This window comes from Crassostrea angulata, chromosome 10, assembly GCF_025612915.1.
Source record: "Crassostrea angulata isolate pt1a10 chromosome 10, ASM2561291v2, whole genome shotgun sequence".
Lineage (NCBI taxonomy): Eukaryota > Metazoa > Mollusca > Bivalvia > Ostreida > Ostreidae > Magallana > Magallana angulata.
The window spans coordinates 30448833-30465408 of NC_069120.1; the positions used below are offsets into that span (position 1 = coordinate 30448833).

General features: G+C 32.6%; 2 protein-coding genes across 2 annotated transcripts; both read left to right on the forward strand.

Moving 5' to 3' along the window:
* Nucleotides 1-10: 10 nt before the first annotated feature.
* On the forward strand, nt 11-2282 carry LOC128166466 (protein FAM32A-like). The gene is made up of 4 exons (XM_052831645.1): nt 11-140; nt 1001-1160; nt 1560-1613; nt 1957-2282. Exons 1-4 carry the CDS (start codon nt 70-72, stop codon nt 2023-2025), a joined length of 354 nt encoding a protein of 117 aa, XP_052687605.1. The 5' UTR covers nt 11-69; the 3' UTR covers nt 2026-2282.
* A 1059-nt stretch (nt 2283-3341) lies between these two features.
* Nucleotides 3342-14898, forward strand: LOC128165697 (something about silencing protein 10-like). The gene is made up of 16 exons (XM_052830476.1): nt 3342-3501; nt 7759-7900; nt 8184-8237; nt 8402-8546; nt 8845-8919; nt 9247-9368; nt 9485-9571; nt 9677-9733; nt 10136-10245; nt 10683-10779; nt 11179-11303; nt 11488-11587; nt 11906-12012; nt 12336-12426; nt 12947-13054; nt 13818-14898. The coding sequence occupies exons 1-16, from the start codon at nt 3491-3493 to the stop codon at nt 13908-13910; spliced, it is 1524 nt and encodes a 507-aa protein (XP_052686436.1). The 5' UTR covers nt 3342-3490; the 3' UTR covers nt 13911-14898.
* The last annotated feature ends 1678 nt before the right edge of the window (nt 14899-16576 follow it).

Consider the following 16576-nt stretch of genomic DNA (forward strand, 5'->3'; position numbering starts at 1 on the left):
TTACAATGCGAAAATACTTTATCGATTATATTTTACTCAACTTCCGGTTTTGTCAACTAATAAACAAAAATGTCGGAATACGATGCAGTTCAGAAGGGTTCTCTGAAACTTAAAGGAGTTTCTGACCATAAGATAAAGAAGTGGGTGATCGGATTTTGTTTATTTACATTATGACTTACTTGCTTTTAAGTTTGATACAGTTTTGTATGGATTAACGCTAAGATCAAGACCCATAGTAAATGAAAGGTGCACAAAGGTTAATAAGATTTCAGATATAATTTTTTTCAGTGATGCTTCATAACAATAGCTTTGTTTGATAGGGTGTACCGGGGCTAAAATATTTGGTAAACACAATGAAAAATCATGTTATTAACTGTCATTTTCAATTAAATATGAAGGTTATAAGGAATTTTTTTTGGAGTTTTGTCCATTTTTGACTAATAAAATATATCTAGAATGCCTACTGTCACTCCAAAAATGTCAAATTGAATATAGGTATCGGGATTACTTTTCCCATGATTTAATATAGAATGTCAAAAAATTACATAATTCCTTTAAATCTGTAAAGTATGGGAAAAAGCTTCTTCAAATCAATTAAGACGTCATGACGGTTCTAGCACCAAAAAGACAGTCTGGAATCATTTACTAGATCTTGACCTTGTATATCTTGAATTTCATAAACCTATTAGTCTCCTCTGCTCGTCGGAGATTTACAGAGACAGCCGAACGTCTGGTTGAATGAGACTATAAACCTGTAGGCACCTTTCATTTACCGGTACTAGATCCTACCTTAACTCACAATACACTATCTGAATTATTATACCCCCGCAAATGAAGTTTAGGGAAGTCTGTCCATACATGGGTGATTTTCATATAATATGACAAAGGTGGTCTTATAAAGGTGATGCCTTATAAAGGTGATGCCTTATATAAAGGTGATGCCTCATCTTGGTGAGCTTTGTAATCTGTGATTACCTGTGTTTATTTTTTTTTATTAAAGGAAGAAGAAGAAAAAGAGCAAAGAGAAAGATGCAATGAAAGTGTTTGACCAGATTACTTCACATTCAAAGAATACAGACGAAGACAAATCGCAACATCAAGAATTGAGGGACATAAGAACAAAGGCAGAAATAGCTGCAGATAAAGCCAGAGAGAAAAGGGTAAGTCCATGGCCATAAAAAAACTTGTTTCTCAGACAATGTTGCACTGCAGCAGTACATTTGCTTTGTTTATATCTTGATCAAGCCAAAACTTTTAAAATATGCCAGTAATGTGTCAGGCAAGGATTTTAGAATTGAAAAGGGAAATAGCTCAATTTTATTGTTTATCTTTGAAATACATGTAGTAAAATTTTGCTGAAGTAGACATACTACAATGGAGCCTGAGACACTAAACATTCATGTTTTTTGCACACACTTTGTTCAATTTATTGCCATATTAAAACTGGGGAGCAACTTTATTTGCTATTTATTAAATCATTAATGATTGATTTTGTGAGGAAAATTTACAGATGACCTAAAATGATACGTTCTTTAATTAGTATATTTTTGTTGTTGTAGAAAGCGGCAGAAATTATAGAAAAGGCCAGCAAGACTCATAAAGAGAGAATCATGGTAAAAAAAAAAATTCTTAGTTTAAGCTACTAAATTTCTTAACAGGACATGGCAAAAGCCTTGTATACCATGGCAAAGAATTGTGAGCTCTGTATCTTGCTTTTAACTTTACAATTTAATTGACCTTATAATAAAATTTTTGCCGACCATTGGAAATATTTTAGTTAAACGTTGTACATATTGAAATTGGAAGAGTAAAAATGGGGGAAAAAAATTGTGACTAATTGCCCCTTTATTATCCAAAATTGTTTGTGTAGTATAGTTTGAGAATTGTAAGCCAGTATTTACATAAAGGTTGTTTAATACAAAGAGTTCTTTTTCATTTAATTTTGTAATTTTGCAGGACTTTAACAGTCAGCTGGACAACTTATCTGAACATTTTGATATTCCCAAAGTTAGCTGGACAAAATGAGAGCCTTCAGCAGCCATTGAAATTCAGTCACTACGGATTTTGCTTCCAGCAGTGTAGATTAAGAAGAAAATGTTTACTAACAGAAAGAGCTAGTTATAGGATATCACCTGTGTGTTATTGTTATTGGAGCTTGCTTATAGATATGATCTGAAATTCATGGACAATTTTAATGTATATATAAATTACTTCTGAATTCTTTTGATTTTATACGTTTATGATTTAAAAAAAAAAAGATGTACCTTGGTGGGGGGGGGGGGGGGGGGGGGGTTGGGGGGTTACAGTGCAAGTAAATTAATTGAGTTTGATATTGAATGATGAACGAGTACACTGCTGGTTTGTGGCCATTATTTAACTTTTCTTTATTGAGCTGTGACATAATATTGGAGTTTGTCTTCATTTATGTTAATATCATTGATTCACGATAGTAAAGAGGACTTTTATCATTTCATTTATAACTATGGTACATGTACATTAATCTCTTGATACACCAGATTTTCATATTTTATTCACAAACTGTAGTATGTGATCTGTGTAACAAATACACACATGTACGTGCAGGATGTACCGTACATTAAATTTTATGAATCTGCTATTTGATACAAATTGGAAATTTAACAAATATTTATGCAATTTATTTGTTTGATGGTAAATATCTATTGTGGAAATTAAAGACAAAGAAAAAAAATCAAGTTGGTCTTCTTATTTTTTCTATTTATATTATTTATTGTGCTTTATAGCTTATATCAACACATTTTGGGGAGCTCATTCTATAAACCAAGATCTGATAAAAGTGTTTACAACAGGTCTACATCCAAGTATGTCTGCATTACATATATATACCAGAGTTGCATAGATGATGTATCTTCTGGTTCAACCCATTCCAAAGAGGAGTAGAGTGATATGTTAAACCAGGTCAGGTTTCATTCTTTAAAAGTCTCTAAGGTCTGATCTGAATCAAACTTACTGAAATGACTGATGCATCTGGATACATTTAAATGTGTATTATTATATCAGTCAATTCCTATAGAGGAAAAAGACCATGTATAAATACATGATCAGAATATATTTTAATCAGTCTGTTAATTACGGCTGTGCATGGGCCAAAAAAAATTATTGGGAGAAATTAAATTACTCCAAAATAACTGCACATATATGTGATTTTCTAAACCCATGATAGTGATTGAACACATCAAATTATATCGCGTCTATCGTACTGGTCAAACTAGACAAATGACAAGAGCCACATGTGCGTATTTGGTGGTGAGCTAAAACCGATTGATATATGATCGGGCTCGGGTGCTTCTTCACGTAACTCTCTCGTACTTGAAGGTAAATTAAGTTCTGAAAACAACCACGAGGATTTTTTATTTTTCTGTGCTCTCTCTGCTCTGGACTGTGTCAGTCTGTGGATTACTTGGAAGAGTGTTAGTCGATATCAAAGACTTGGGCCATTTTAATTCCTAAAATGCCCAAAAGGTAAAAAATGTTATTAATTTGAATATTATCAGCTTTTGCTATGAAATCAGATGTCAATATTTTTACATCGCGTGTACACAGCTTTATGTCTCCTGGATTGGTTAGTAAACACACTGTCGGAAGTGTGTTTCTTGAATACACATTTCTTTCCAGAAACAAATGTGCATGCATTGGTTTTGAAGGAGATAACAGGTATACTGCATATTCTCTTTTGAGAAGTGGACAGGCATAGCCTACATGGATGTAGGCTATGCCTGTCCACTTCTCAAAAGAGAATAGTATATTGCACAAATCTCAAGTAAGCCTATATTTGATTCAAAACGATGATAAGTTGGTTTTCATAATCAAAATTTGAGGGGTCCAAGGCTTTGTCTGTACTCTCCTCTAATCTTGGTAGAGATTCTGCACGACTTGATACATATATTTAACTTGACACCTTCACCTAATATAGGGAAAGTCCTTCATACTTCATGCATGGAAATTCTGCCCCAACTTGATCGCTGATCAAATACGTTATATTCTAGTCCAAAATATCTTACTTTTAATCCTCAGTATATTCCTCACCATCACAAAAACTGAAAATTCATATGGAGATGGCATTCTTGGCTAAATTTGAATAAACACTTTTAAAACTCACCAATATACCACTTAAAATTATACTCAGTATTTTAATAATCACACTGATAAACAAATGTTGGTGAGCCTAATTCTCATGAGATTTAAAGAATGAACGAAATCAACAAAAATCATGACAGTTTGATAAAGTGAGTTTAACAGTCTGTTTATGGGATTTAAAAACACATAAAAGTGATACTAGTGAACACGGTAAATAGTAGTATTGTTAATTAGTTGAGAGTAAAACATTTGATTTGACTCGCAAATATTTAAAATTGAGAATGCCGCCTCCAGTTGGAGAATTTCCAGTTTTTGTAATGATACTGGTTCTGAAATTTTTCCTGGCAAGTAAAATACCAAAATAGTTAAATGAGATAGGAAAATGTCAGATATTTCGTACCAGGTATGTAGTATAAATGCTTGCTTCAATTTTTTGGTTTATTTTTATCTTATTTATTGATGCATATGTATAATAACTTGTTATTGATGTTATATGTACGTAGTATGTTATTATATAAATACACTTATTAGTCCAATGATATACATATTCTTATTAGCTCACCGAGACGAAGTCAAGGAGAGCTTATGCTATACCCTCGGCGTCGGCGTCGGCGTCCGGACCTGGTTAAAGTTTTTGTTGCAGGTCCTGTATCTAAGCTATTACTTGTCCTATCTTCACCAAACTTGCATGGATGATGCATCTGGACCTACCTATGGACTTGAAAGACTTGGATGCTGAATCTGGGTCCTAAATTTCAGATGCTGGAGGAGGTTAAGGTTGTTGGACCAGGTTAAAGTTTTTGTTGCAGTGCCCTTTGATAGCAGTATCTTAGTTACTGCTGGTCTGTACTTCACCAAACTTGCATGGATGGTGTGCCTTATGATACTGATGCACCAGACAGGCTTGAGTGCTGAATCTGAGCTATAGGTTTCGGATGCTGGAGGAGGTTAAGGTTTTTGGAGCAGGTTAAAGTTTTTGTTGCGGGTACCCATTGATAGCAATATCTAAGTTACTACTGGTCCTAACTTCACCAAACTTGTATGGATGATGCGTCTTATGATACTGATGCACCTGACAAGCTTGAATGCTGAATCTGAGCAATAGGTTTCGGATGCTGGAAGAGGTTAAGGTTTTTAGAGCTGGTTAAAGTTTTTGTTGCAGGTGCCCTCTGATGATTAATCTTAGTTACTACTGGTCCTAACTTCACCAAACTTGTATGGATGGTGCGTCTTATGATACTGATGCACCTGACAAGCTTGAATGCTGAATCTGAGCAATAGGTTTCGGATGCTGGAAGAGGTTAAGGTTTTTAGAGCTGGTTAAGTTTTTGTTGCAGGTGCCCTCTGATGATTATATCTTAGTTACTACTGGTCCTAACTTCACCAAACCTGTATGGATGGTGCGTCTTATGATACTGATGCACCTGACAAGCTTGAATGCTGAATCTGAGCAATAGGTTTCGGATGCTGGAGGAGGTTAAGGTTTTAAGAGCTGGTTAGATAAAGTTTTTGAAACAGGTGCCCTCTGATGATGATATCTTAGTTATTACTTGTCCTTACTTCACCAGACTTCCATGGATGGTGTGTCTTATGATACTGATGCACTTGACAGTCTGGTTTCGGATGCTGGATAAAGTTAAGTTTTTAGGAACAGGTCACATGTTTAATAGATGATAGTACTATTTCAAACTTGCATAGTTGATTTAACTGTAATATGAATGAATCGCAGAGGTAGCTTCAGATGCAGAGCTTGATCTCCATTATCAAAGATGCTAAAAAATAAATCTTGGTTATTACTGGTCCTAACTTCACCAAACTTGAATGGATGGTGTGTCTTATGATACAGATGCACCTGACAGGCATGAATGCTGAATCTGAGCAATAGGTTTCGGATGCTGGAGGAAGTTAAGGTTTTAATTGCTAGTGCCCTCTGATGATGATATCTTAGTTATTACTGGTCCAAACTTCACCAAAATTGCATGGATGATGCGTCTTATGATACAAATGCACCTGATGGGCTTGAATGCTGAATCTGAGCCATAGGTTTCGGATGCTGGATGAGGTTTAGTTTTTTGGAACAGGTCACATGTTTTATAGATGATAGCTTGCATAGTTGATTTAACTTTATTATAAATTAAATGCAGAGGTTGCTTCAGAAGCAGAGCCTGATCTCCATTATCAAGGATGCTAAAGAAATCTCCTACCTCACTCAAACCAGCTCGATAGATAGATGTGTTTGTTGATAAATGATATAACATGATTCCTATGATAAAGTATGATATGAAACAATATTGTCTGATATGATACAATATGATATCATATGTTATATTATAAAAAGTTATACGATACGATATGATATTGTATCAATTTTCTGATATTTTATGATATGATTATGTATCATGATATTGTTATGTATAGTATTGTATATTATGATACAATATTATATAATATTATATTGTATTTTTAATTTATTACATCACATGATACAATTACATAAGATATGGCAAAATATTATATTGTATCCTATGATACAATATTGTATATTCTATAATATTGTATCATACAATATTGTATAATATGATATTGGTTTCAGTAATATAGAATTATATCACATGAAATTGTATTATATGATATTGTAATATTATATAATATTGCATCATACGATATTGTATGAAATGATATTGGTTTATATGATATATTATCATATCACATGAAATTGTATTATATGATATTGTTATATATTTTATTGTGTCATATGATGCAATATGTATAATATAATAATGTATTTTATAATATTTTACCATATCACATAATATTGTATCATTTGATAAGATACAATGTTGGAATCAAATTATATTGTATTAAATGATATAATATCATATAATGTATCAAATATGTTTCAGTGTCATTCAATACAATATCATTCCATATTATACAATATAATATCATGTGTCAGTGTTATGATGTATTATGTAATATGATATTGAAATATGATACTATATTGTATTATATTTTATGATATTGTATTATGTGATCAAATACAATAAGGTATAACACAATACAATGTCATATCATACGTTACAATATCAAATCTCATTATTGTTTATTACGGTATTTTATTTATTATATGATATATATTATATTAGAAATATGACATGATGAAATATTTAATTTTATATCATTGTATTGATTAACATATGAACATATGATTATCATAAAAAAATTTATCAGATGATATACGATATTTTGTCAAAACAGAATCCATGAATATCCAAGATCATAAAGTATGATTTTCATATAAAATGATAAAGGTGGTCTTATGAAGTTGATGTCTCATAAGGGTGATGCTCCGTCTCGGTGAGCTTAGTAATCTATGATTACCTATGTTATTTACATAGAGCCTATTAATGCATTTATTTTTATCAGTACATGAATCTTATTTTTGCTACGAAAAAAAAAAAGTGTAGTTAAACTGTCAATTGCTAGATTGCCAGTTTATGGGAAGGAAGGATTCATACTGTGAACTGAGCACAGTCTGATCATCCCTCCTATTTTGAATCTATGTATGGCACAACGGTCTGGAAGTGTTACAGTGAAATAACTTTGCAAATGCAATAAAATGTGATGTGTTTGTTGTTGCAGGCCACGAAGGAAGAAGGTGGTGGATGTGGTGGAGTATGATTCCGATGATGAGAGGAAGTACGAAAAGGAAGCCGTGCCGGACCCCACTCAGGACGACTATTACCATGATGCAGTGGATGATTTCCATGCTCAGAAAGATAAAGTATGTGCAGTCAATTGACATTGTGGGTTTCAGAAATGACAGTGTGCATTTTTGAAAAGTTCATTTTTTATTTTCTATAAATTAAAGATGATGATGTGGATTTTAAAACAGAAATTGATCTCAAAAGAGTGTCTTGAGATTTTGCTTGCACTGACAATGGAGGCCTTATACTAAAACAATGCAATGAATATTTTTTTTCAGCGCTGCAATGCATTATACTTGTTATAAATTGAATAACTTGAATTTACAACATCAATCATTTTTTTCATTCATATAATTACAGATATTACTAGACAAAGGACTAAAGCTTGATGACCAATATTCATCAGAGAGTGATGTAGGTAGCAATTAAGTTTGTAAAATAGGAAGTAATGTTCAGCTCTTATCTCTATCATTGAAAATTGAATTGAAAAGATGGATATTCCATATCATTTAATGTTGTGGCCGATAAAGATTCATATGAATTTGAGAAGTTTTAAACACATCATTATAATCATGTAGGAAGAGGTGCTTGGTTTGGGGGTGAATGATGATGATCTGCTCAGTGATGAAGAGATTCAAAACTACAAAAAACAACTGAGAAAATTCAAACTACACAAGAAAAAAGATGAAATGGGAAGTGATATAGAAGAAGAGGTTGAGAAGGGTAAGATATAAAAATATTGTAAACATTGTTATTACCAGTATATCTTCAGTAAAATTATTTGTCAAATGTCAATTAAAATTTTGATTCTTTCACTAGACCATTGATGGACTAGCTTTAACTAGTACATCACTGGCTGATACCTAGGTATGCCTAAATTCGTATAATGTATGAAAATGTATTAATTATGTTGTGTGGTGGTACATGTAATAAAGTAGCAAAATTGATTTTGATATAAAAATAATTATAGTTATCAAATTGATTTTTAAAACAAAATATTACTTGTACTTTTATTTGGTAGGTCTCCCAGATTTGAAGGCATGGGGAAAGAAGAGGTCAAAATTCTATGGAGCAGACATCAGTGATGATGATATAGGTAAGAAAGCAGTGTAGAATCTGAACATTAACCTGCTGAATAGGTTAGCCAGGGGTTCATTCTCCCCATTGTCCCTCTTGATGCAACCAGTTCTTCAGTTCCTGAATTTAAACATTGATAATGTCTAAATGCTGTGGCCATTATTAGTGTGTAAAAAAAAATTGAAGAGAGACATGTACAACAATAGGATATTGAATATCTCTTAACTTGAAGTAAACTAAACTGAAAGCAATGAAACACATCATTTCATTTAATCTGTTTTCTTCTTTCATTGATTTTTTCATATTAATTAAAATTTCTGTGAACTGGACTTGTTGGATTTATTAGATCTGAGTGGGTCAGAGGAGGAGGAGGGGGCAGCAATTCTAGAGGAGAGGGAGGCCCTCAACCTACAGAAGAAAATGGCTGCCGAACTAGATGATATGGACTTTGGTCTGGAGATTTTTAAGGTGATGGGGATTTTTAATAGCTATCCTCAGCTCTTGATTTTTTTTGGAGCTTTTTCCAGATGTTCTTTTGTTTCTTTGGTTTTTTTTTTTCAATTTCATATTTATATCTTATTTAGAAAAAAGAAAAGGTCACAGAACTGGAGACAAGTGATGGCAAAATTAAAAAGGATTTGTCAAAGCTTTCAAAGAAAGAAAAGCTACAGGTGAATTTTTTGTATTAATTTAATAAATATGTACATCTTTTAAAGTTTCAATTTCATTAACAGAAAGATAACATCATTCAATTAATGTTTTTACTTTGTTTTTAGCTTTTGAAAAAGGATTCTCCAGAAATGTTGCCGTTGATTGAAGATTTTAAATCTATTGTAAGGACAAGTATCAAAATGCCCCGTTTATTTATCCCATTGGACTGAAAATTATTGCTGTATTGTGAATGCTATACATGATAAACACATGCATGATCACCAAATTTTTTATATGACATATTTTGAAGAGAACATGAATACAGCTTTGTATTTTGATAAAATTCAGTTGTCAAAATAAAAAAACAAAAAGAGGATTTTCCGATTCCAAATACAGTAAGAGTCAAGTTGTTATGGTCATTCAATTTATTATGGCAAACGAGTTTTGAAATTAGTCATTTCTGTGTGTAATCAGTAGAAAAAAAATACATGTAAGTTGATAAAACAACGTTGTTTCATTTTTAGAATTAAATATATTTGTTGAAATCATTCTTTAAAAAGAAGTTTTGTTTGCTTTGGGAATAGATGACAGAGGCTAAGGATGTGTTTGTTCCCCTGTCAAGACTGGTCAAAGATGGCACAATAACAGGGAAGGCAGCCGACTACATTCAGTGCAAACTTCAACTCTCCCTCAAGTAAGCCAGTAAATATATGCTGAACGTCAAAGCTAATATGCTCTATACTATAAAGATGTGTAAAAATGTTGTTTTCGTGTGGAAAAAAAAATAACCACATTAAGCTGAATTTGATGTCTGATTTCTCAAATCCATTGATGTTTTATGGTGTTACATGTAATATCGGAATAAGCACAGAAGTCATCCTATTGTCAACTAGCTCCATCAGACTTGATTCAGCCTAAATCAGTTATTATCTTTAAACTATATTATTGTTTAGACATTTACCCATATCACTCTCTTTGGAGAAATTGACCAAAAGTTTGTGATCCTCGGAATCAATTCCATCAGTGATGAAATTAAAAAAATTTTTAAATGATGTACAGTATCAAACTTATGAAAGTCCAGCATTGAAAAAATGACATGCATTAATGCGTACAAGATTTGCTCTTTTTCAGCTATTGCACCAACATTAGTTTTTATATGATGCTGAAGGCTAAAAAACTTCCAGTCCAAAATCACCCAGTCATAAAGAGATTGGTGCAGTACAGGAATGTAAGTACCATTCTGGAAGCCTACAAGAAGAATCCCTTCCTAAAAAATGATCAAAATGATAATTTACATTATTTTCTAAACATTTTTATGATAAAAAGCTCTCAAACACCTCATGACCTGGTGTTTGAAACCTTGATCTTTGACCTTATATACCTGTTAGTTAAAATATTGGACTGGGAAGGTCGTTTCAATTTCATAATTAGAAAGACTATTACTGGTACATGAGTAGTGAACAAAATAGATTTCAACACCCCTTTGATAATTTTCATTTCAAAATCAATAGTACTGGTACATTGAAACTTTACCTACTGATAAAGTAGACAGTGAACTTTACCACTTCAAGAGATGCCTAACTTATTTAGGGTTCAAAGTTTAGTGATTGTATGGATTTCGTTGCAGCTGATGAAGCAGCTAGAACCAGCAGACATTCAACTACAGGAGGAGATTCAAGATATTCTCTCCAAGATCAGAAATGGAGAGGCAATATGCATGGAAGAACCTAAACAATCTTCAACATTTATTAGGTTTTTAGATTAAACTTAGACTTTGTTTGTTGAAATTTGGTATTCAGCTTTTCTTTTCCATTATAATACAAAGAAATTGGTTGTGAGACATTGAGACGTTTTTTGTTAGTCAATGGAATTAAAAAGGAATTTAAAAAGAATTTGAATTAAAGAGACTTTAAAATACATGTATATCATTTAAAAGGAGGAAGAGCTCGAAAACATTGAGGAAAAAAGCAGAAGAGAGGAAGATAAGTGAGATGATGTCAAGCTCAGATGAAGAGGAGGAAGAGGTACCAAGCAAGGTTTGTGTTCATTGGATACCTTCTTAATGGGGGGGGGGGGGGGGGGGTGTCGATCACCCATATATCTGGTCCTCAGCACTGTTGATAGTGATAAATAACTCCATAAATGATATACTCAAGAAAATTACAATCACAAACCAATTCATTTACCATTCATGAAAATATAAATGATTCCCTGTGGTTAATGGTTCCTTGCAATTTATACAATATTCCAGTTGATGTTTTATTAATTGGATAGGATATATTATTTATATGTAGTAAATCTCTGTGTTGTGTGAAAGTTTATATGTAATTCTAAAATTATTGATAACATTTCAGAAGAGTAAACGAGAAAATCAGAGATATGAAACAGAGGATGAAAAAGCAGCTTTGGCTTACTATGAGATGATGAAAAAAGGACAAAACTCTGATGAAGAAAACGAAGAGTAAGAATACCGATCAAGCATCAAGCTTCAGCTTTTTATAAACAAACAGTGGTTTGTTATTAAATTTTAAGATTATAGTGGCAATACCATGGTTATTGATCTTGTATAAAAGTGTGCATTTGCATGTTTGATTAAAGTGTTAAATGTGCAACATGGCACTTTAATTATTTCAAAATCAGATGTATTGTTTATATCTGGCATCCTGCAAATAGAGTGAGACTTGACTTAAGCTTGCAGAATTTGGATAAATGTACAATATGTTGTCTGTATTTGTGGAAAAGATGAGTATACATGTATTACCATCATTATCAATATTGTTTTAGGGTGGATGAAGATGAAAGCATTGGTGATACAGTAAATCCAGAGCAGGAAGATGAAGAGGAAGAAGGAGGAAAGAGGGCCATTACTTACCAGGTCGGTGATACACTGCAGTATATGATAAAATTTAAGTACATGTACTAGGTTCTAAATGAAAGATGTTTGAATCTAGTACAACCTTTAACTTACAATAAAGTTATGCTTTTATAATGCTGCACTTTCCCTACAGGAAGAAGAAAATTGAATATTTTTATTCAATTTAAAAAGAATCATGAGGATATTGATTAAGTTACAAAATAGTTTGTGTTCACAGACTTGAACAACTTTTCTCTTGCCTAAACATAAACCTTAAAAAAACCTTTCTTTGGTTACACTTGATCCTTAAGACGACCTTTGTGTTGAACCTACATGTACATCAAAATTTAATTTTTTAATAATGTTATAACTATTGCATGGATATTCTATACCTGAAATAATATTAAGATGTTGGTTTATGGGTACCTTGCAGTTTATAAGACTTTTAAATACTTATAAGTTAACCTGCTGACATTCCATCTCTTTAAAAATTGAAATAAACAAAAGTTGTTATTTGAAGACAAACATTTCTTCATAACAGATTGAGAAAAACAAGGGTCTCACGCCCCACAAGAAGAAAGAGCTGAGGAATCCTAGAGTTAAACACAGAATGAAGTTCCGCAAAGCTAAGATCAGAAGGAGAGGCCAGGTAACAACATACATGTATTCATTGTATTGCATGTTAAGATACTGGTATTTTCCTGGAGGTTTTGACTTGCTGTTTTATTTCGCAAACACTTCATACACACTTTTTCATAGTAGTTTTAAAAGTCAAAGCTTATAAATTTTCAAAATGTAGCAGATGCATGAGCAAACTCATTAGATACCATTACCAATACAGGAATATAGCCACAATGAACTTTATAGAACATGGTCATAACTTGCTCAAGCTGATTTTCCATTTTTAATCTTTACAATGCTTCACTAAGATATTTCTAATGGTCAGTCTTTTCAATGTCATTTATTAAGTAATAATAAAGATACTTTTATGTAAATATGACTCATGCCATGTTTTTGTTTATGTTGCTCTATATTCAAGAAAGGTCAAAGTACTACATCAGAATAGTTAAAAAGAGGGGATTCTTGAAAGTTTCTGTTTGTTAGATGATTTAAATGCATTGAATCAATGCTTCCACTTGTTACTATGCAAGCATCTTGATATAAATGTACATGCCATAAATATTGTAAATGCAGTTGTTTTTCAAACAGTGCAAACCCCCTCCTCCTTTTCATTTCAAGTTTTAAAATAAGAAATTTTTAAAAGGGAAATTTAGCTTAAAATCAATTTTTCTGATAAACAATATGGTCTACAAACCTCCTGTCATTATTTTGCAACCATATGCTAATGTTTGCCTTTAGCTGGCTTAATTAATATCATATATTATAAACTAAGAGGTTGATTTTTTTTGTAGGTACGAGAGGTGCGAACTGAAACATCACGATATGGAGGAGAGATATCAGGAATTAGATCAGGAATCAAAAGAGGAATGAAAATGAAAGCGTAAAATTTGAAATCAATAAAAAAAATAAATATCCTAAATTTTTAATGCATTTATTCAGCACTGAAGTGTCATATCCTAATTAAGATGTACATGTATAAATGCATATCAACATTGAAAGGACTAGGTGCGGTTTTATGCATTTTTTGCCCCCAAAATCAAAGTTTTAGAAAGAGCTTTATAAATAAGGTGAAAGATAGTTAAAATCATATTGGAAATAAAGGTGTAAAAGGTTATCACCACAATGACGTCATAATGTAGAAATGACGTCATGAAAATTGCATTATATTGACAAATTGATGTTTTGTAGCGAAATATGGATATTTTCCGATGGTTTTTCGACTGGGAAACATCGAGCGCAGGCTTGCTCAAGTACCATATTTTAGTATAATGTGTATAACTATCTGAAGAAAAATATATGTTAAAATCGCACTTGAGCAGACCTGCGCTCTATACTTCCAAATGCAAAATATAGAGGAAAAATGAGAATATTTTCATTTGTTTGCAAATTTGCGGGAATTGGGCCATTTAGGTGACATCATAGATACACAGCGAATGAGCAATGATGACCAAAATCATTATTAAAGGTATTGGCATCCTCTATACAATGATTTGTGAAGATTTTATTTTTATACGATACTTTTTAAAAATTGGTTGAAATCGGGGGCAGATATTTGACCATACCGCATATAGTCCTCTTCTTTTATACACTTTTTGGACTGGGTAATTAAGAACAAAACTTTATATGTTTTAAAAGCTTCCTGCGCGGTCAGTCAAACTGCTATTTGGGAGATCTATCTGAACGAAAATAATACTCAGTACTGAAATTTAACTGTGATCACATCATTACTGAAATTTACACATGAACGATTTTTAAACAAACTGATTTTGTGCAAGATAACTATGATGACGTTACGAGGTCATCACAGCAGTAAAAGAAACAAAATATGGTAATTTTCTTGTATATGTCATATCAATAAATGAACAAGTTTTGTTTCAATATTTTTAATTCTGAATCAACTCTGCAGGACTGGATTCATGTAATTGCTGCGTCAGTACATACACACTGTCATTGACAACATACCAAAAATTTTTTTAGCTTCAATTATCAAATACAATACATTATACACATTAATACTTAAATACTTATATAGTCTGTGTATAAAATAACGAGAAGCAATGGTTAAGATATTTTTTTTAAAAGACTGTTTAGCTCACCAAGAGGAAGTCCAGGCAGGCTTATGCTATACCTGTGGTGTCAACATCTGCTTACAGATTTTTTGGAGCAGGTCATATGCATGTTATTTCTTTTCCTTCCTTCGTTAAACTTGCATTTGGACTTCCTAATGGAGTTGGATGCTTTATTTGGGCCATGAATTTCAGATGCCGATGGAAGTAAAGGTTTTTGAAACAGGTCTAAGATTTTGAAGCGGATGTCCTTTGATAGCCATATCTAAGTTATTACTGGTCCTATCTTCACCAAACTTGAATGTTGCATCTTATGATACTGATGCATTTGACTGGCACTAATGTTAGAGCTGAGCCATAGGTTTCAGATGCTGGAGGAGGATAAGGTATCTAGGGTCGGTTAACGTTTTTGGAGCCCTTTAATGACCAAATCTTAGTTATTATTAGTTTTATCTTTACCAAAGGGTTACATCTGATATGGTCAAATTTCTGCCCAGCCCCCCAATTTTTACTAACTTTTAAAAATATAATATATCAAAATGAAATCTTCATAACATAAAACATTAAATGCAGAGGATGTCTCTTAATACGACTCTCGAGTGTGGCTTTTGTCCTTGTTACTCCTGATAAAAGACAAAATATTTCATATGCTCCCATATAAGTAATACCTTGTATTATAATAATTTGAGTTTTTGAGAATAATTTACAATAATTTTTTTCCTATTTTAAAAATTAGAACCCCTCCCCCTAATAGGGCCCCACCCTATCCCCCGAAAATAACAGTTTTGATAAACTTGAATCCACACAATCTGTGAATACTTTTACCAAAGTTATAGCTTTTCTAAGCAATTTGGCTTTTTATAATAGACTGTTACAGATTATTTTCCAAGTATTCCTAGTACATAGAAATTTTACCCGACTCCCGCCCCACCCTAACCCTACTACTATTTCTCCCTTGCACTCTCACCTTCACACTTTTGCCTTTTTTCTCTGTCTTGTTCATTTATAACATAATTTGATGCAGGTATCACACTTGCCTGAAGTTTGCTGAATGCTCTAAGATGTTATTGGTACCCGTGCAGTGTGATGGCCATTGTGCTTACTTTGAATGTTCATGAATATTTTACTGGGTTATCCGACATATCTTTTTACCAGTGCTGGCTAAGCCAAATTATCATGTACTCCAAAATGTTATTCCTGTGTGTGCATTGCAGTATTTGAACTCGGGACCTGTGGCTCAGTAAAGCAAAGCTACAACCATTGCCCTACAGAGATAGACACCAACATTTGGCTATATAAGCCGTTTCATGAGTTAAAATTGCCATGTTGTGATGTTCTATCATAAAAAGTAGAAGTTATGGGGCGTCAAGGATCCTTAACAAGATCATGGTTGTTGCAGATGATTGCTGTACTTTTGGTAAACAAAACCACTAGGTCAATTTCAATCTAAGTTGGCATTAAGCATCTTTGGGTAAAGGGCTTTC

Excerpts from the sequence above, each read along its gene's own strand:
- LOC128166466 (XM_052831645.1), top strand. The coding sequence starts at position 70 with ATGTCGGAATACGATGCAGTTCAGAAGGGTTCTCTGAAACTTAAAGGA. Across the intron at positions 141-1,000 it reads TCTGACCATAAGATAAAGAA|GAAGAAGAAGAAAAAGAGCA; the intron begins GTGGGTGATCGG and ends TTTTTATTAAAG. Across the intron at positions 1,614-1,956 it reads CTCATAAAGAGAGAATCATG|GACTTTAACAGTCAGCTGGA; the intron begins GTAAAAAAAAAA and ends GTAATTTTGCAG.
- LOC128165697 (XM_052830476.1), top strand. Across the intron at positions 7,901-8,183 it reads TCCATGCTCAGAAAGATAAA|ATATTACTAGACAAAGGACT; the intron begins GTATGTGCAGTC and ends ATATAATTACAG. Across the intron at positions 10,780-11,178 it reads GATTGGTGCAGTACAGGAAT|CTGATGAAGCAGCTAGAACC; the intron begins GTAAGTACCATT and ends ATTTCGTTGCAG.